The 21949-nt window shown below is 45.4% G+C and overlaps 1 protein-coding gene across 1 annotated transcript in view; it reads right to left on the reverse strand.

The window, feature by feature from the left end:
- The window catches only part of CFAP299 (cilia and flagella associated protein 299), a 742637-nt gene that overhangs the window by 123722 nt on the left and 596966 nt on the right, over positions 1-21949 (reverse strand). The window contains exon 4 of the mRNA XM_075606538.1: positions 9995-10137. Within this exon, the coding sequence (XP_075462653.1) occupies positions 9995-10137 (143 nt within the window). The remainder of the gene's footprint in view (positions 1-9994; positions 10138-21949) is intronic.

A 21949-nucleotide genomic window follows, 5' to 3' on the forward strand; every position in this document is an offset into this window, starting at 1 on the left:
TTAAAACGTTAACACATTTGGTATGTAATTTGGGGGTGGTCTTGGACTTGTTTCCCACACCCCTCTGTACAACTACTATTTTATATTGATTGTTGATATATTAAATTATTTTAATTCCTTACATCATATCAATTAGGTTGATCTGAGTGCATTCAGGGGGGAACCTTTTGGTGTTTTTTTCTGTGTATCCCTTTGTCCCCTTTTGCACCAGATACGATCTGTAACTATCTGACTACTTACTTCCTTATGTACTTCAGCTGATGTGGGAGCCTTCCCTGTCCCTCCTCTCCCCTATCCTTTCCCCTCCCCATATTTATGAGGAATACTTACAGTTAGTAGTTCTCAGCCGGAGCACTGAAAAGCAGTACCCCCTCCTCCCCCCTCCCCCGCGGGAACCCAACAGACATCCGAACGTATTGTGTAGTAACGACTGGGGGGAGGGGGGGTGGGGAGCAGAACCAAAACTTGCAGCCTCATGGACAACAAGGGTACCCCGGGGGTTGATGAATTTCAGATGCTATATGCGATCTAAAGCGGGGCTGGGGGCAGCTTCATCTGCAGCTTTCCTCCTCGATGGCTTGTCAGGAGTCGGACTGGAATCGCAGTGATGATGTCTTGCGTCTGGATGGATCAAGCACATTCTGGAGGGCTGTTGGCTCCTGTTCTAGTGATTCCTTCGGTCATCATCTGGATCCTGGTAAGAATTTGTGGGTAGACGGGCAGCGGGGGATCTTTGGTGTTTTTCATCTGTTCTTGGCTTGTCGCTGTGTCGCGGTTCTTCTTGCGGGGCGGGTGCTGCTGGGTTCTTCCTCCTCTCTGGGCGGCATCTCTTGCGGATGGTCAGACGTCCAGGTAGGCGGAGGGGTCAGGCCCAGGACCATATCCTCGGGGCGGCGTATCGTAAGGAATTTGCCCCCATTGCTTGCTGTGAGCTTGAACGGGAAGCCCCTGCAGTATTTCACCTAATTTTCGCGCAGAAATTAGGTCAGGGGCTTCATTTCCCGTCTCCTGCCGATGATAATCCGTGACAGGTCATTGAAGATCTGGAGGGTTTCATTCTGGAAGTGTAACGATTCCTTTCCTCGGCAGGCTGCAATGACCCTTTCTTTCGTTGTGTAGCTATGTAATCTAACGATTACAGCGCGCCTCCGGCTGGGATCTTCTGATCGAGGGGCTAACGCCCGGTGGGCCCTGTCCATCTCCAGGTCCCTTTCCTCGATAAGGCCGCAAAGTGAGGTAAATAAGTCAGTTAAATAGGGACGGAGTTGGGCAGGTAGAATCGCCTCAGGGACGTTGTGAACACGCAAATTTTTGCGTCTGTCCCTATTCTCCTGGTCTTCTTGTCCGTCTTTTAGGTGGGAAATTTCCTCTCGTAAACGAATGATTTCCTCTTCAGCTTCTGTTTGACGGGCGAGGGACTCCTCTAGTCTGCCTTCCAGACTCGTTGTCCTTCGGTGAGGCCCGAGATTTCTTGTTTGAAGTCCGCTACTGCGGCTTTAAGTTCAGCCTGAAGGGATGACTGTAATTTTAAATGCCTGGTGGTAAACAGGCTCTCTAAGTATGTTCTTGTAATCGGCTCCTCAGTTTCCATTTCAGGAACCTCCTTAGGCCGCGCTCCTCTACTCTGCGCCACTTGCGATCCTCGTGCTCCGGCGCCATCTTGGGTTTCCATCGCGGGTCCGGGGCTCCTCTGATTCGGAGAAAAAAAACTTTGAAACCGCTTGACTCGCTGGCTTTCTGGGTTGTTTAGACATGCCTCCGTCTCTCCTCTTGTTTTGCAGGGGCTTGGTGCAAAATCAGTACATTTGGGGAAAATGAGCTTTATTTATCTAGATTATCCTGGTGGGTCCACAGAACTCCCTTCCTACATCACCATCCCTGATGACCTCATCGGAAACCCCCCCGTAAACCTTTTATTAATTCTGTGCAGCTCCTCGCTGCAAGCTGAGTCCTCCCTCACCGCAGGGGCTCGATTAGTGGCTGTTGTGTGTTGCTGGCAGGCCGCTAGTTAGTGTAACTCTGTTGGTCCGGCAGCCATCTTGGATCGCGGCCCTGCAGGGCTCCTGGTGTGGGACTGCCGCTCCCAATCGCTGATCCAGTGCTCACTAGCCCCCGAGACTGCCCGCAGTGTCGGGGCTCAGTGCGCAGGACCTTCTCCCGGGTTGTGGGGCTTTCTGGGGATCGTGCTCGTCGGCGTGAACGGTGTAATTTGCTCGGTGCTGATGGAGCTGAGCTGGATTGCGGCTTCACAGCTCGGAGTCTTGGCGACGCCCCTGTCCAAATCTTTTTTTTTTTTTTTTTCCGAATAGAGTCGGGTAGTTATATCGGTATAGTGAGTGGTAATTTTCAGATACATTCACTCCCAGGTATTTGATGTATGAGGAGTTCCACCTATAATTGAAATTTGATTTAAGCAGTCTAGCTTCTGGCTCTGATAGATTTAGGTTTAGGGCTGCAGATTTATCGTTATTGATTTTATAACCTGAAATGTTGCCGAATTCTAACAATTCTTTATGAAGATTGGGAGGGAGGTCTGTGGATGGGTTAATGTTAGAATGATATCGTCAGCAAATAACGAGATTTTATAATTTGTTTCTCCAATTAGTATGCCCTGTATGTTTACGCTATCGCGTATTTTGGCCGCTAGGGGTTCGATAGTCAAAGCGAAAAGGAGCGGGGACAGGGGGCAACCCTGTCTTGTGCCATTGTTTATTTCAAACTTCTTTGCTATACCCCCCGGGAGTTTGACCACCGCGGATGGGATGCGATAGAGTGCCCGGACCCCCTCGAGAACCGGATCTCTGAAGCCGAATTTCTGTAGAGTTTTGTCAAGAAATTGGCAATCAATTCTATCAAACGCCTTCTCTGCGTCTAAACTCAGAAGAACCGCCTTGGTGTCTGTGAGGTTGATGTGATCCACTAGGTTTATTATTTTACGGGTATTGTCTGCGGCTTGGCGGCCTGCGATAAACCCTACTTTGTCTGTATTTATGAGTGGGTTCAAGCTATTTGCCAGTATTTTACTGTACAATTTGAGGTCATTATTCAAAAGGGAGATTGGGCGGTAGCTCCCACATTGCATCGGGTCTCTTCCCTCCTTATGGATGATCGCCAGGGTAGCTAGAGACATTGATGCTGGTATTGCGGTGCCCTCCATAAAAGAGTTAAACAGGTTCAGCATGTGGGTGGACAAGGTCGGAAGGAGTCTCTTACTGCACCGACACACTTTATTCGAGCAAATACCCAGTATGTACCTGGCAGATACCTGGAATGCGCCGCTCCTCACCTCTGACAAGCCCCGTTGCGTTTGCCTTCCCAGCCTGGGTTCATGCCTGGCTGACGGGCGGCTGATCTGTTAAATGATAATGATTAGGATTTAATAGGCTGCAATGCTTCGCGTGTCTACCAGATGGCATAAATTCATGAATTGTAATGCAGTATATATATATATACTGTGCAGTATTGCAGCCAGCGGGAATAAAATGCTTCAATCCCTGCCTGGAAAATACCTCAATGCACTCGGGCAGAAAACAGTCACAAACCTCAATACACCCGGGTATACCCGAATTCGTGGGACTAGCCGAGCTCGAATAAAGTGTGTCTCCAGTGTATAATAGACATTGGTGAAGCCATCAGGGCCCGGGGCCTTAGAGATTTTTAACGCCTTTACTGCCTCCCCCAACTCTTCTCGTGTTATTTTTCCGTTGAGTAGTTGGTTTTCCTCCTCAGTTAGGGCTGGGAGGCTACAGTTGTCTAGGTAATCCGAAATTGCTACGGACGCTGAGGTCCTTACGTTCCCATCTTGGGTTTTGAGATTATATATCTTGGTGTAGAATTTAGTCAATTATTTTTATCATTATATAATATCTCGCCTGACCTATTCTTGATTGCAGTGATTTGAGACCTTTTCTGTATTCCCCTCAATTTGCTAGCCAAAAGTCCTTGTCATAGTATCTCTGGTTAGTCCATTTAAGGGCTTTTTCTACATCCTCCAATTGAATCTTTTTAATCTCATTTCTGGCAGCGGTCAGGGTTTTGTAAATTTTCCCCGATGGGTTAGCCTTGTGCTGTTGCTCCAGCTTTATAATTTTCTCCGTCAAGTCTTTAAGTAATTTTAGCTTAACCTTCTTCCTATGGGATGCAATGGAGATAAATTACCTCTGATTGCCGCCTTATGGGCCTCCCAGAGTACCGCTGGTGACGTGAATGAGCCTGAGTTGATAGTAAAGTACTCAGACAGGGCTGTTTTGATTTCTCTCTCTATTTCCAGGTGATTCAACAGAGAATCATTTAGTTTCCAGTTAAAGGTGCTTGACTTTACGAATGGAACAGAGAGGGTTAACATGATACGGGAGAAACTGGGAGGGGGGAGGAGGTGTGGAGGGGAGGGGGGAGCTCGGGGGGCGGATGCTTATACCCAGAGTAGGGATTCTTGAATGCATTAAATCATAGAATATAAGCACTTAGCATGACCTTTAACCTTGCTGCGGGGAAGATTCCTCCATCACATTCTTGGCAGTGATAAAACTTATAAAACATTTGTACATGTATTCTGGATTCCTCTTGTAACCAGCATCTTACAGTTTCGGGGGGGGGAGGAGATGTGGGGGGGGTGCACGGGGTAGGGAGGGGGGGTGCGCGGAGTAGGGAGGGGGGGTGCGTTGGGGGGGGAAGGGAGTGCTTGGAGAGGGGGTGGGATGGGGGGAATGTGCAATGAGTGGGGGGGGGGAGAGCGTGCGGGGACGGGTATTTGTAACATTGTTTCTAAGGTTGGGATTCTTGAATATAGTTATACATGAAATACAAGCACTTGACGTGAGCTTTAATCTTGCTGTGGGAGACTCCTTTGCCCCCTATCTGACATTGACTAAGCCTTTTCAATACATCCGTACATATGATCTAAGTTCTCCTTATTAATCATAACCCTGCAATCTGGGGGGAGGGAGAGGAGGGGAGGGGTGCCTATGAGGGGGGGGGGGGGAGAGGGGGAAGATTTAAGTGTAAAGATTAAACAATTATAACATACTTATCAATAATATAACGCTACTAGTCCTTATTAAAAACCCTGGGAGAGTCAGATCCTTAGGTCATACGTGAGCCTCAACGGGGCCAGCCCGCCTCTGTTCAGTGACTACGGGGTACAAAGACCTTCAGCCTCGTCAAACTCTTTGTAAGCGGAGTACAATACTTAAGTGCAGTCTCCCCCCCAGCCACCCATCCCTCCCGTAACAGACCGTTTTGCAGAAGTCGATACAGGTTCGTCCCTCCGGGTCAGATGCCTCTATTCTTCAGAGTAGGAGCATCAAGGAGGAAGGGCGCGGGGCGGCCAAGTCGAATCCAATTGATCCCGATCACCTCCCCACCCACCCAGCAAGAAAACCCCCCTTCCCTTCAGAGAATAAACTTTGGCCTCTGCAGGGGCCCGTTCTCTGGACTGGAGCTGATTCGGCGGGGGGGAAGGGCTTCAGGTCGCTGCGTCTAGGCGGATATCATCTGGAGGGTCGGGTGTAGGTGGAATCTGCCGGTATTCCTCTTCTGTCTTCACTGCGTTGGCGGGCTGTAGACTTCAATCAGGATCAGGGAAGCGGCAATGGCCAACATCAAGATCAGGTAAGCGGCAACGGCCAAAATCGGATGGGGAGCTCATTAGAGCCATTTGAATCCTATGGATGTCATTTGCCTCTGGCTTGGGATTGCCCTGCAATTCTGCGGGAGGTGCGGATAGCTCTATCCCTGTCCTCTGCGTCTTGTGTAGATCGTTCCCCATCTGTCCATGAGTGGGGGGGAGAGGCCTAGTGCTCGGGCAAATTAAGACATTTCCTCTGGTTGTCTCAGGGCCAGGTACTTTCCGTTCTTGGAAGCAATTAATTTGAATGGAAAACCCCACCGGTACTTTATTCCACTCTCACGGAGGAAGGTGGTTAAGGGTTTAAGCTCCCGTAGCCGGTTTATTGTGATTTTGGACAAGTCATTGAACACCTGGAGAGCTTCATTTCGGAAAATTTATTGTGTCTAGGTCACGGCAGGCAGCCAAGATCTTCTCTTTAGCCGAATAGCTGTGAAATCGCACAATTAGATCTCTCCGGCGGTTTGGTCTCTGACCGTGGTCCTAGGGCTCGATGCGCCCAATCGATTTCCAGATTCCTATCTTCCAGGTTTTTACAGAGGTGGTGAAGAATTTCGCCAGGTATGGGCGGAGGAGGTCAGGGAGAACCGATTCTTGGACGTTTCGAATCCGTAGGTTTTGTCTTCTGTCCCGGTTCTCTTGATCCTCCAGGCTGTCTTTGAGGCCTGCGACCTCTTCTCCCAGGCGGAAGATCTCATCCTCAGCCTCCGTTTGTCAGTGGTGGGATTCTCCTAATTTAGCTTCTAATTCCGACATTCTTTCAGCTAGGCCGGAGACCTCCTGCTTCAGTTCAGTGACTGCCGCTTTAAGGTCACTTGGCAGTGAGGCATGTAACTTATTAAGCATCGACGTCATTAGTTCTTCTAGGTAGGCTCTGGTAACTGGGTCTTCTGGGCCAGGATTCTCTTTTAGTTGCACCTGTCTGTTAGTGTATGCAGGCGAACCGCGTGCGCCGGCGCCATCTTGTATTTCAGCTGTTGCACCAGGGCTCCGCTGCGACGGAGGAAAATACTTAGTAACTCCCTGATTTGAGGGTTTTTTCTGTTTTGCCTGCATCGCTGCCTTGTTCACCCGTCTGGGGATGGTGCCAAATGTTGGAGAAACTCGGGGGGAAGGTGTCAAATATCGCGGTTAGAAGCGTGGGTCCACGGAGCTCTCTTAACACTCAACCATGCCAGATGATGTCACCGGAAACCCCCCCAAGATCTCCATTTTCTAATGTGACAATGAATAAAAAATATTATCCTACTGAAAACCTGTGAGATTATCTTCTCCAACTTTGAATATTACAAGTCAAATATGCAAATGTAAATACAACTGTATGCCAGTTAATCAACCCCACACTGATGAGACCCATTAAGGTCGAAACAGCTGTCTGTGGGTGTGTTTTCTGGCTATGCACCTTAACCTTGGCTTTCCTCAAAGCTGTGACCATGCAGCAAGCTTAAGCCTATAGGGAACCATGTTAAAAATGTTTTTTTAAGCAAAATGTGGCACTGTGTGCTCATTTGCATGTCATTTCCCAGAATCCCTTGCTGCAGTGGAAGTGCTGTGTGCTGGGTGATAATGGGGAAAGGCGGGGTTGCAGACCTGCCTAAGACATGCAGATGATCATACAGTTGTATTTACATTTATATATATATATATATATATATATATTTATATATATATATATATACAGTGGTCGACAAATCACCAAAAAATCTACTCGCCGAACAAAAAAATCTAGTCGCCACCTAGTACCACACGTGTGCTACTTGGGCCAATACGAGCTCGCCACAAGGTTAAATCCACTCGTCCGGGGCATACAAATGTATAGGTTTGTCGAACACTGTATATATATATATGCAAATATAACTGTATGCTCATCTGCATGTCTTAGGCAGGTCTGCAACCCCGCCTTTCCCCATTATCACCCAGCATACAGCACTTCCAGTGCAGCAAGGGATTCTGGGAAATGACATGCAAATGAGCACACAGTGTCACTTTTTGCCTCAATAACCATTTTTAACATGGTTCCCTATAGGCTTAAGCTTGCTGCATGGTCACAGCTTTGAGCACAGCCAGGGTTAAGGTGCATACCCAGAAAACCACCCACAGACAGCTGTTTCGACCTTGATGGGTCTCATCAGTGTGGGGTTGATTTTACTGGGAATGCAAGAGAGGCTATGGGATAGGCTAAACCATAATACTGAGTTAAGTTATGGTGAGTAAAAAAAGTGACAAAAACCCTCCACAGGAAAGCAAATATGCAAATATAACTGTATGCTCATCTGCATGTCTTAGGCAGGTCTGCAACCCCACCTTTCCCCATTATCACCCAGCATACAGCACTTCCACTGCAGCAAGGGATTCTGGGAAATGACATGCAAATGAGCACACAGTGTCACTTTTTGCCTCAATAACCATTTTTAACATGGTTTCCTATAGGCTATATATATATATATATATATATATATATATATATATATATATATATATATATATATATATAAACACCTCAAGTGTGTTTCATTCCTCATTCAGAATATTGATATTCCATATTCAGGATATAAGGTGTTTGAGAGACTGTAATAGGTTTAGGTAAACTAAATGACACATGTGGATGAATTCTTGAATGTTTTTGTCTTTAAAAACTAAAGACATTTTAAAGGTATTTTATTTGTTCTTTCCATATAGTGTTTCTTCTTTTATTGTCTGCTTATTGCATAGGGGAATAGCCACACGCTAAACATACTTGCTAACAAAACTAAAAATGTCAGGAAGCATGAAACTCCCCCCTGAGGGTTTACAGGTACAGGAAGACCTTGGGATGAATGCTCGTGCATGATGACGAAAATAAAGAGACCGCTGCTTTCCAGAGAAAAGAAGAGAGCAGAAATGCAAATATTTTTCTTATACACAGGAAAGATATGACTTTTTGGGGTTTGTTTGTGACCTGTATACCCACTTGTAATTGCAAGAATACAATTATGTGAATGGGCAAGAGTGCTTTGTGAGTAACTTGTAAGCCATATACAGTATGTAACATTGCTTGGCTTCTTTCATTATTGTTAAAAGTAGGTTCTTCTCAACTTAAGTGCAGTAAAACACAATACATCTGGAATGTGGGCTAAATCTAGTTAAAATCTCTGGTCCGTTATCAAAGAGTGCAAGTTAGCTGAAAATATTGTGGGTTACATAGCTGTGGTTCAGCAAATGCGGCCAATACTGTATCTAAATCCTTTTTAAACTGCAACCACAATTAAAGAGCACCGTAACTTTGGCTAAAGCTTCTGGTCACTGCAAATCTTGGCAGTGCAAATAAGTACAGGTTTGGGTAAGCACAAAGGGTCCCATTTGTTGTAATATGGAATCAACTGAACAAGTCACTGAAGCAGATATAAACTCGTAAATGGTTACAATTTCACTTAATCTCTGCATAATCAAATTGTTAAATGCAAAATGAAAACGCTCACTACCTTTTGACTAACAAAGTAACTATTGATAATAACATTCATTTATAGCAATGCCAAAAACAGGATGGAGGCAACCATAGTCCTCTATATATTTCAGCAACAAAATTACAGGAACTAATCAGGTCTCGAAAACCCTAGTTTATATTTCTTACACTACTGTATATACCAATTGTTGATAATATACCAATTGTTGATAATTGTTAAAATATTTGCTGTAGACCACCCTATAGTTCCTAAACAGGATATGAAATCATATTTGTGTGAGAGACATGTTGTTGGGCCCATACTATGAGGCAATCTTTATGGCATAAAAATGCTTCCTAGTGTACTTAATGTAAATAGCATTTACTCTGTTTATCCCACATCCTTACACTGTCATGTATTTGATGTTACAGTACAACAAATATATGTTAGTTTAATATACTACTAAGTACATAATCATTTACTTCTGATAAAATATTTATACAATATGTGTCCATATACATAGCTTTTATATGCAATATGCACTAACAATTACATTTTGACTTGTGTTCACTGACCTCAAATCACATCACTTGCGGTCTGTGAGGGTTTTAATATGCTATATATGTCTGTTATAAAATCTGTACATGGAAAGTAATTGTCTTTATTTTTCTCACAAGAGTTCATCAATTATGAAGTAGTGTTCTACAGTATTTAGGTTAAATATTGATGAAGAATACCTTTTTTAAGACTTGCTCAATGACCTCAAGTAAACTTCCACAACTAAACTGGTTGAGCAATTATGAAGATGAATGGTTTGAATAGTTACGCTCGCGTTTCCCTATTCTAACTTTAATAATTGTCAGCTTTGCATAGTACGATCTCTTTGTTGTGCTTTCAGACATTTTCGTATAATAATAATAATAATAATAATAATACAGATAAAAACCTTAAGTCTGTTGGTCTTGGTAGAAGCTTTTTCTTTCCATTAAAATAGACTTCAAAGTCTTCAGTCTTCAATCGATGAGAAAAATCAATATACCCAGATAGTTCCTGCCCATGTGTATTTTTGTCCCGGATAAAGAGGATGGACTAATTAAAAAAACGAAAAAAGAGAAACAAAATGATAACGATATTTTATTATCTGGATGAAGCTAAAATAAAAGTACACCAATCAGATATTCATATACAGCATTCTATCACATCAAATGTATAATATATTCTTCACATATGCTGGTCTCAACAAAACTGTAAGCCTTGTAAGTAACTAAAAATGAATTAGATAAGTTGTAGTGAGTCTTCAATATTGCTGATCCTTTATCCCTAAGAAACGTAGGGAATTTCCAGTCAATCGCTGTATGACTTGCCTCTTTGTACTACCTATATAGATTCAGCCAGTACTGTAAGTGCCAATGCGAGATATCGCACCCTAACTCGGCTTTAACTCCAGATCGGTATATGATACCCGCAATCGGTGCTTTGTCAATCCCGTCTTTATCATTTTCCACGGATAATCAATCAGAAAAATAAGCATTCATTAGATATATACATGCAAGGTGTCTGCAAAATAAGATTATACTGTATCAATTCTGCATTAGTAGGTGCACATTTATAATACTGCTAAAGATAGCGGGTGATTTCCCAAACATACATGGGGGTTTCAGAAGCCTTCATATATATTGTAAGCTCTCCTGGGAAGGGATTCCTCCTCCTTTTGTGTGCTTGTATTATTACTATATGTTCACGTATTCTAATGTATTCTGATGTCTATTTTGTGTAGCGCAGTGTACAGGGGTATGAAGAATTAGTACACCTGCTGGTTTGCACCAGTCTGTGCAATAGTGTGTTATTTAAAACCAGAGACAGAACATAAAACACAGACAAAGCTCAGTTTTAGCACATCTAGTGAAACTCATACACGGTACAGTGCCTAAATATATATGTATAAATATCTATTAAGTAAAATGGTCTTTTAGTTTGACATTTTTGGCCAAAATTGTTGTAAGCCCCTGAGCCAACTTCAACTAAAAGACCATTTTACTTAATAGATATTTATACATATATATTTAGGCACTGTACCGTGTATGAGTTTCACTAGATGTGCTAAAACTGAGCTTTGTCTGTGTTTTATGTTCTGTCTCTGGTTTTAAATATATATTGCCATGCTCAGTAGCACTCCTCTGTGACACTCATATGCTTATATATATGTTGTGGTTATTTTGGGGGTTCAATAGGAGCTTGTTAGGTGTCCAGTATATTTCACAATAGTGTGTTGGCCCCACCTTTATTTTGCGCTGTCAGAATAGAGTGATGACTTATGAGTGAGTGAGAAAAGGAGGCAGAGACTGAGGGAGGTACTGTAGCAGATATGCAGGTGGGGAGAAGCTGGAGAAGAGGGAGCTTTGGTAAGATTTGCGAGCCATAGATTTAATGTAGATTCTACATTAACTATGTGGTCCGTAGAGTTTACCAAAGCTTGTCAAGTGGCCCTCAAGCCCAAATAATTGCCCTGCTTTAGACATTACACTCCCAATTTTACGGTCGAGTGTTATGCTTCTATCACAATCATTGTGTGATCCCAGATGTCTGTTGCACTGGTCCTTCCCTTACCCAGAATACATCTGTATATAGTTGGCAAAATATATAGAAAAACCTACACCAGGCGGTGTCTCGTGGCAGAAGACTGCTTAGTAATTAAAATACCATATGGTTTAGCTCATTATTTGGAAAGCATCCTAATGATAATTGGGAAACGTTTGTCACTATGTATTTAACAAGTCTCAGATGAAGTTCACTTCATCCTATATCCATTAGGATATCACTGCTCATAGTGAAATAAATATTTTCTTAATAGTGTATGTTGTAGATAAGAGTCTAATAAACCAACCCTTGGGAATCTGCAGCTGCACCAGGTTTAAGGAATAACAGTACACTGTCAAACACATGTGAATGTGCCTTGTTAATGCATGCATATCCTATTTAGTGGTAGTTTTCTTATGTATACTAAAGAACAAAAGGATGTATTTTATTATATATAGATTTTACTGACTTATTTACTTTATTTAAGTGCAATAGCCATTCTTGGTTGTTAAAAGTCACTTATTTTAGAAATTAGACAGAAATACAAAAATAGATATAGTTTGGTGCATATACAATGGACATTATTAGCCCCATTGATATGAGCTAACACACAAAATAACGTGTTAAATAACACAAAATTATGATTGCCCTTTAAATTGCAAAAATATACCAGTCTGTCTATCTACAATATTATTGTCCATGTCTTATGTTTTTTCTGAATTAATTTACCGTTTATATTTATACAAGTTTAAGATACAAAATTAGAGTTCAAAAAATAATTATATACAGATGTAGCGGCCATTATTCGATTATTTCTCAGTGCCGTTTTCGTAACGTCTGCTGTATTCCACGTGGCATTCACTCGTTAATCTTCCGTGACGGCTGTCAATCACACGCATGTTTACCGTTGTTTATTTTCCGTGATAACTGTGATTGTGATTTGTTTGGGTGCAGTTCTGTGTTTTTCCGTCAGATGGCAAAAGTGAATCCCTTTGCACAGGGCAACCAGTGAGTTGTGTGTAGTCAATTTGCAGGTGTTTAAAAACTAGGTAAAAAGAGTGGCCACTACAATCATCCATTTTAAATTGACCTTGATCGCTGAAGATTTTATCAAATTTAGGTGTTTCATAATTAAAATCTCTACAGTACACACAATGCTTGTTCCATTATTCTACATTGCTATCCCGGCACTTGTTGAATGGACATCATGTCAAGTCCTTATACCAAACCACAATGTAATTACACATTTCTCATATTTTTCTGCAATTAATGCTGGAACAGATAAGATGGTGACGTTAGCAGAGATGTATGACTATATAATTGAAAAATATGAATTCTTCAAATTTTCACCAAACCAACGTGGCTGGAAGCATTCGATAAGGCAAACATTAACTAATGAGGATTGTTTTTTTCGCACAGCCCCTCCTCTGGGAGATACCTGTACAAGAGGATATTGGTTTGTGCTCCCAGCTTTTGAAGTTATGTTTGCTCATGGCGACTGCAAAAGAAGAAATGTCGGGTTTCATCCATTTAAGATTTGTACAGTGCGTACTTCCCAACCCTGCAGTGTACAGGTACTCTGTGAAGATCTGCGTTATGTTCCGCCCCCGCGACAGTTCCCGTGATGACAAGGGTGACGTGCCGCAGACCAAGAAAGCTATCCACAGGTGCTGCGCCATCAGACAGAGGGATACCTCCAGGTTCGGGCTTAGGCCTCGCCCTCGTGTCACATCGTGACATGGATGACACATAGCGCCCGCAGGAAACCATGCACCAATGCAACGTCATGAAGAGCACGCTAAGGGTTAATACTTAACTCCACACTAACCCAGGATTACTTGCACCTGCGGCTTATTCCACCTCAATTCTACCATGGGCGCTTGCTACAGAGTGGGCGGTTCATGCTAATGTGTGGCAGCTGCTTGCTGCCTGCTCAATGGTCACCTGCCCTTTATATGCTCAGCCAGTCCTCTGGCAAATTGGCTGAGCATAATTCTTCGTTCCTGAATGTAGTGCTTACCTCAAGCTTCTGCTGCCTTTGTCCTGTTGCCTTGTGCATTTTTGATCCTGTCTTGTCTCAGTGTTTTGACTTCGCCTTGTACCTGGACTCCCGACTTCTCTCTACCTCGACCTTGGCTTGCTTCTGGATCTCTTGCTTCTGGACCTCTACCTTCTCCACCCTGGACCCCGGTTACCATCTAAGACCATCCGACTTCTCCAACCCCTGACCACGGCGAGTATTACAACTATCCTCACTTCTCCAACCCCGGCTATACGACTATCACTCTGCACTCCTGACGCGCTCACCCGCCTGGAGGTCGGTGTACACTAACATCTCGGCCTCGTGGTCCCATCTTGTTTGTGGTGAGCACCAATTACATACCCAAACCGGCTTCCCAATACTATTGCAATAACGGGCCGACCATGACTGAAACCCTGGTGAGCAGCAATCCTGCTACCTGGCCCGCCTGATAACCAGCTTCAGCAGGCACCTGTCAACTATAATGCTGATTACATGAGTGATCCTGGCTGTTACGCACAATGCTGTACACCCCTGACATTGGGTTATCTCCACCCGGTTGGCAACGTATATAATGAAGATAAATATAATACAGACTACATGAGTGACCCTAGCTTGTACCCACAATGCACCTCTGACATTGGCTCATCTCCACCCAGTTGGCAAAGTTTATAATGAAGATAAATGAAGGTAAATATAATGTACTATATATACAGTATTAACTTTAATTACCCTGGGGGAGCGCTACATTTTATGGGGGGGGGGGGGGCGGCAGTTATACAGGCCCCACGCTCTCCCTCCAGACATTTAAATTAAATGCTGAGGGATCGCACAAAGCCTCAGTAATCCACTTATAGTACATTCCCTTCCAGCAATGCGTCATCATGGTAACCCGGCATCAAATTAAAATGGCAACTTGATATCACATGACCATGCGCATCATTTGACGCCGGATTCGAGCAGAGGGGGTGCTGCGAGCCGCTGGGGAGAGCAGCCTGGTATAGTGTACTCTATGCCTAACAAAGAAAAAAGACGGTGTATAATCAGAGCTACAAAATGCAAATAACAAATCTCATTAAGAATACCCCTTGATTATGCCATAGCCCGTCAATGTTTGTACACATGCACACTAGAGTGTGACTTGATGCAGTGCACACTACCGGAATTTATAGAATAATGTTTTTGCCAGAAACGAAACGTTGAAATCGTGCGTCAAAAGATAAGGATGAAGTTCGGTGGAACTCTAATATCGCTTTTTTTTAAAGTTGCCCCTTTTACTTTTATACAGTCAGTATTACTAGCTTCACACTTTTAAAACTTTGCCACGCTACAGTATTATTTTGTACAACACACTATGCGCTGTGATTCAATTACATGTCATAACCTGTAATAAAATTTCACACGAGGATGTTGATTGATTTTATTCCACTTCATGGTTAATGGAAAACATTAAGTTATGCTTTTTTACATATTTAATCAATGTTAAGATTTAGAAAATAACTACATTGGCAAACAGTTCAAACAGTTGTTTTCTGATCCTTCACCATCATCCGTGCAGTACTGTAAGACAGACCAATTGAGTTGCATCCCACCTCCCCCCCACCCCCACAAAACAAAGTCATGGGACTACAGTAGCTACTGTACCTAAAAGTCTAAGACGGTTCCATGATTTGTCTACTAGTATAGAAATGTACATTTCCTGGTTCCTCACACATGCGCATTGTGAACTAGTGTACAATAGAAAGCCTTCACTGCCAATCGGACTTACTGTAGAAATCCAACGGCAAACAAAAAAAAATTAAAGTAACATTTTTTTTGAGGAGAGAATAATTGTGAGCTGTAAACAAACCGCATGCGATGCATTTTTTTAAATACTTAATCAATTTTTACATTTATAAAATCACTACGTTTTTATTTCTCTATGACTCTTCAAGGGACTTAAAAACTTTGTTTTTATTTTACAACATTTCAAATTATTTATTTCAACTGTAATCCTGCATACTCATCACAGCATTATGTACACCAAAATGAAACATTTTAGTTGCACCTTTCCCCCCCCCCCCTCCAAAGTTAAGGAAAAGGCATTAGACTTGTTATCAACACCTCCCACAGCCGATCCAGGACATTCACACAGCAATACACATTATGAATACTTCGGGTCTTGCATGGCTGACCTGCGCTGTAATTTGGCTAGAATGACTTCACTGCCAATGTGAATTTCAAGTCAAGTCAAGTAATACAAGAAAGGGCATATCCTTTTTTTTTCTTTTCTAGAGAGGGGATTCATAAATGAGTGATTTGAAGAAACACTTTATGTAATGCTTTTTTAAATATTTAATCAATTTCAATATTGTTCAAATCACAACATTATTATTTTAGCAATGTGGTTGCTTTTTACTGTATAATTTGGCTTTGCAGGTGTAATTTATTTGGTCAAGAAACCCAGAAAAATTAAATTTTATGAAGTTGGTGGGGGGGGGGGGGGATTCTATTCAATACTTCAACTTTGGGTCATACAGTACCTTTTATTATATTTTACAACAGTTCAGTTCAAATGATTTCTTTCAAGTGTAATCCTGCACGGTCAACCCAGAATTACACAAAGATGAAATAATTTACATAGTTGCACCTTCCCCCACACCTCCCTCAGTAAACCAAGCAAAAGGCATTCGGCTCCTTATCAACACCTCCACTCCCCCAGACCATGGGACCTTAAACAAGAAAGTAACATTATGTTTGAGCCTTTTGTTCTTGGCGTGGTTTCACGCGCATGTGCATGCCTGAGAAGTCCTGCAGACGTCCCGGACTTTTCACTACCATCGTCCACCACCACGATAACAAAACATCCGCCCACTCTGACCCTTTGTCCACCGATGCTTGTCCGGAAACCACCAGCTCACCTGCTCCAGCACCCATCCACGCCGATGCTCGTCCGGAAACCCCCAGCTCACCTGATCCTACACCTAGCAATGCTGATGTAAGTCTCGAAGCCCCCAGCTCACCTCCTCCAGCACCCAGCCATGCAAATGTTCGTCCGGGTGACACCAGCACACCTTGCACCAGATCCAGCTCGGTCGCCCGCTTGCTGGATGTTTTCAGTGGTATCAAAATCACTAACAACTCAACAGAGCAATACAGGGACCGAATGGAGGCCAAGATGGATCGTCTTTTGAAGACCAGGGTGAATATGGATAGGTGCATAGGTGTTCGTCTGGATAAGATTGAGAGGAACATCGCAGGGCTCTATTCTTTGCTTGGAGTCTCTTCCCCTGTATGTCCGACGCAGGAACAGGAGGGTGGCCTGGAGGTGCCTTATTCTCCCATGGAGGAACTGCATACCCCCCCCCCCTCTCAATCCCTAGAGTTGACCTTCACGTTGCCAACACCAAGCACACCATGTGTGTCCCCCCCCACGCTCACCCCCTGTCTTCAGAATACATGTATACCCTTCTGTTGGAGGAGATGACAACCCCGGTAAGCACTAGGCCATGACAGGAGGGAAGCATCCTCCTGACCATCTACCCTGCCTGCTGCCAGAAGCAAACACGCTCCAGCACCGATGATTGTACAGCTCCCAGACATCACCCTGAGAGACCTTCCCAGAGTGCCCGGGAGAAATACAAGATCAGATCTGGTGGTCTATTATGAAGGCAATAAATACAAGAAGGCTCTTCCAGCAAATTTAAGGAGAACAATTATGAAGGAAGTGAAGTGCAATTTTAAAACTACCAGTCTTCTTATAAAAACCGTGAGCGACAGCATCAATAGCCTTTTGAGGCATACAAGCGCTCTTCCCTGGAGGTCCATCGACTTGTTGGATGACTACTAATTATAAATGTATTTACAAATAAAGATGCCAATGGTTTTAATCTTAAAAAAAAAAAGACAATGTACTGGAACCCCCCCCCCCCCCCCATTGGTGCAGGAAACTCTCCCAGCAATACTGCCAGGTAAGACAGTGCACAAATCCATGCATGCTATCCATGCATGCTATGTCCCTTCTCCCCAAACCCCCCAAAACCTAATGTAACGGGTTTCCCCCCCCCCCAATCTCACATTGGCCCGGGTACTCTAATAACCAACGCCCATTACGTGTTTGTGTTTGGTGGTGCACCTGTAGGCAACAGAACTCCTGAGTCTCCCGCTTCATGGTATTAGGGGATATCATCAGGACAGGTAGCTGAGGTAGTGGGTGTGAGTTCAACTTACATCATGCGCAGCGCCTCCACCTCATCAGGGTCTATGCTTCCGCAGGGAGATGGTCCTGGTGAGGAACTCCTTCTTGGTGGTGCCATCCACTGCTGAGTAATTTCACACTCACACAGTGGGGGTATCGTTAACAAGGTCATCTTTATTGTAGACGGTGATGTAGCAGACTGCCCCATGCAGCTGCCGGCTCTAGTCGCACATCTCTCCGTGCTGTCCCTTCGCCAGGTACGCCCTCCCGAATTGAAGTGGGATTCCCTCTTCTCCTAGGGAGATCCTCTCTGTGCCAGGTCCCTGGACACAGAGTGGCTTAGACAGGCTGATTGGTCAACCTGGACCGCTAGTTACGTCACTAGGGTCACAAAGTGTTCCTACAATCCCTTATGCAGGAAAATACAACTTCCCAACAGCTTTCCACAGCTGCTAGAACACACTGTAACTAACTGTGTTGTGCCTTATATACTTCAGGAGGCAGGCGCATCCCTGATGTCACTATCCAGGGACTCAGAGCATACAGCCACTCCCCTCCATACATAGGGCACCTCACCATGGGGTGAGGGAAAACCTCCATAACTACTGCTGGCATACCTGTACTTACCAGGACTTACTGCCAACAGAGAGGAAAGCAATATACCATTATTATGCATGGCTATATACTCCCCCTGGTGAATCCCCACCGTCCCGGCTGGGGCCTAAATTTGGTGTACCTTGCTCCAGGAAACACTGAAAAAGAACACACAAACTTAGCGGTTAAACATTATCACCATCACATAATAATGACAGAACATACACTGGCTACACACTTTATTCGAGCTCGGCTAGTCCCACGAATTCGGGTATACCCGGGTGTATTGAGGTTTGTGACTGTTTTCTGCCCGAGTGCATTGGGTTATTTTCCAGGCAGGGATTGAAGCATTTTATTCCCGCTGGCTGCAATACTGCACTGTATATATATATATATTGCATTACAATTCATGAATTTATGCCATCTGGTAGACACGCGAAGCATTGCAGCCTATTAAATCCTAATCATTATCATTTAACAGATCAGCCGCCCGTCAGCCAGGCATGAACCCAGGCTGGGAAGGCAAACGCAACGGGGCTTGTCAGAGGTGAGGAGCGGCGCATTCCAGGTATCTGCCAGGTACATACTGGGTATTTGCTTGAATAAAGTGTGTCGGTGCAGTACGCTCACTGACCAGCAGAGAGCATCAAAGAAAAAGGCAGACCACTATTTGACGGACCTAATAGTAGTGTCGAGGGTCTGGTTTCTTCACCTCCTGCCCCGCTGCATCGGTGACTGTTACACTAAACTCTCGGGGCAAGCCTCGCTCATTGCAATACACCACCTTGTGCATATAAACGCTGCGCCCTAGACCCGCATCAGTTGGGAGACCCTCTGCTCAGCCTGAACTCCCTTAATGGCTCCTCCCTTAGTCACGATATAGTATTCGATATCATTATGAAGCCACCTTTCTCGATGGTCCTCTATTTCCCTCATCAGAGGTTCAGGGACATATGGGTATTCAAGCCCATGGGATCTTTTATATTTAGCTGCAATAGCCCGTTCAGCTCGGCAGGCCCGGGTTAACTTAGTTTGCCCAGCCTTTCCCGGTAACACCCATGAAAGGGGCTCATCTGACTCCACCGGATCATCTAACCCTTCAGATCCCTTTGGGGTAATTAGACCTACTTGTATTCGGTCCCACCGTACTTGTAGCTCCTTGAGATAGGCCTCATCGTCGAAATCCCCAGGGGCCCACCAGTGATCAACCACCCCATCCCTTTCTAGAATGAAACGGGTGCGGTCTATCCAGGCGACATAACCCTCATATAATGGTGCCCACCACCTTGTTTCCCGTACCTCCTCTGAGTTGGGTTCTAGGGGCTCTTACTCCTCAGGCCCACCCGATGATACCCCTGAAGTACCCTCAGATGGCGCAAACCTTTCCTTACGCTGTGACCAGTGTCCACCCGTAATACTCAGTATACTACTGCTATCACTGGGTACCGACCCTCGTCGGGAAATCCTCCCTCCACCCTCCGACCCATCTTCCGAAGTTCCCCAGTCCAGGCTTCCAGTCCGTTCTATGGTAGGACCCCGGGAATCCCCTGACATACCCAGACTAGAGGTAGACCCGAAGGAACAGGTGACAGGGACAGGGGTTTGAACTAGGGCCTTGGGGCTAACTTTGGGGATGGACGGAGTTGGGGGACGGGGCCGGACAGTAGGTACCGGCAGGGTCACGGCCTGCTCCTCCGCAATACCTGACTCACGTCCGCCACAAAGTTCGTTCTGTCCTTCGGTAAGTGATCTTCTCGTTCTCCGATTCGAGCGCCCACTCCGTCGGTCCGTAGGGGATCGACTCCCACTGCTCGACTGTAGAGGCACGATCGCCTCCCACTCGACACCGCTCAGGTCGTCCGGAACTGCCTCTGGACCCGCACGTGCTGCGACGCCATCTTGGGTTGGGTCCCCAAGCGAGACCTCTTCCTCCACGAGGATATCCGGCAACGCCCTTCTGCTGCACGGTCCAGCCTGACCCTGGATCCGCTCTTCGTTCACCTCCACCCCCGGAATCTGCAGTGAGCATGGAGTCAACCTACTGCTCCGCAGGGTTGGGGTGGATCGACCTCCTTCCGACCCGCTAGTCACCACGGCAGTGGGACTCCGGCGATCGGGTTGTCGCGGCACTGGAGACACTCGACTCAGTGTCTCCACACCACGAGGGATAGCATCTCGCCACGGAATACCAGTAGTATGGTACTCCGCCAACAAGTCCTGTGCCTCTGCCAGCCTGGCACACTCCTCGTCCGAGGACGCTAATTTACAGTTCGGGCGGGGTATTCCAGTAGGGGACCGTCTATGGGCTCCTTTCCGGTCACCTCTCCGATAGCTGGTTTTCTCCGCCTTGAGAATTTGACTTGACTCCGGATCCGCGGGACCTGCACTCACACTCCACAGTGCACCCGGAAGCTCCGCTGCCGACGTCGGGGTAGGATTTCTCATCCCCCCGGCTTGTACCGGCACAAATGTGGTCATAGGCCACATATATTGCAGTCCACAATGAGGGCATCGAGCCTCACTGCCCACAGCTCCGCCAGGCAGTCTGCACTGCAGGCAAAGACAGACCACTGTCTCCACACCCTCTACGCGGATAATCAGGAAGCCTCCTGGAACCGAGTAGGGGTGGGTTGATATCAAGGGACTCTGTTCCACTTTCTCCGCTTGCTCAGCCATGGTCACCAACAGAAGCACTCGTCCTAGCGGTCTGTATTGATCAATGGCTCTTCGCAACTGAAGGGCAGAGGATGGTTGAGCAATCCTTCCCCCCACTTCCTCCATCGGCATCCGGTGGAACTGTAGACCACTCCCCCTGGTTGAAACTAGGGGGATGTCTCGCCGCTTTGTAGGCTGACCCAGCACAGGGGCGGAGTGAGTCATAGTCCATGAGGGCGCGGCTCCAGCTTTCGCGCTAAACTCCCCAATTGGGTGGAGTTTCCTCGTTGCCGCCAATCCTGGCCAACAATTTGCAAACTGCAGAGTTGCAAGACTTTCTGCAGCTGGCCCACGCGGTGTCCCGGGAACGCGGGAACCGCCATTTTGGTAAGCACAGTCCTTCTTTATATTTGAGGTAGCGTCTGGCTGTTTGTTTATTGGTGTGTAACAAAGTCCATTTCGTTCCTCCCATCTCGCAAGGCTGTCGTCCTCACTATTCGCAGGGGTATCTTCCCGAGAACATAGGCATGACAAACACGGCGCAGCTACGGCTCTCACGCCATTCCATAACAAACACACGAGTCTCTCCTGTAGCTTGTTCTCCTTCCTCGTCCCGGCATCCTGGACCTTCTGCTCGTTGCAGATCCTCCATTCTGACGGTCGCTTCTTGCTCACGGTATACTGGATTATTGTACATGGAGCTCCGCTCTGCGGGGCAGCTACCACATCCGTACAATAAACATGCCTTGTGCACCACCTCGTGTACCTAACATATGTCTAACTCGTGTTGGCACTACCTCAGGCTAGGCTCACTCTCTCAGTGTCTACTGTATCTCCTTCCTCCCAGTCTGTGCTCCCTTCGGTAAGTGATCTGGAAT

The sequence above is a fragment of the Ascaphus truei genome, chromosome 1 (assembly GCF_040206685.1).
Source record: "Ascaphus truei isolate aAscTru1 chromosome 1, aAscTru1.hap1, whole genome shotgun sequence".
Lineage (NCBI taxonomy): Eukaryota > Metazoa > Chordata > Amphibia > Anura > Ascaphidae > Ascaphus > Ascaphus truei.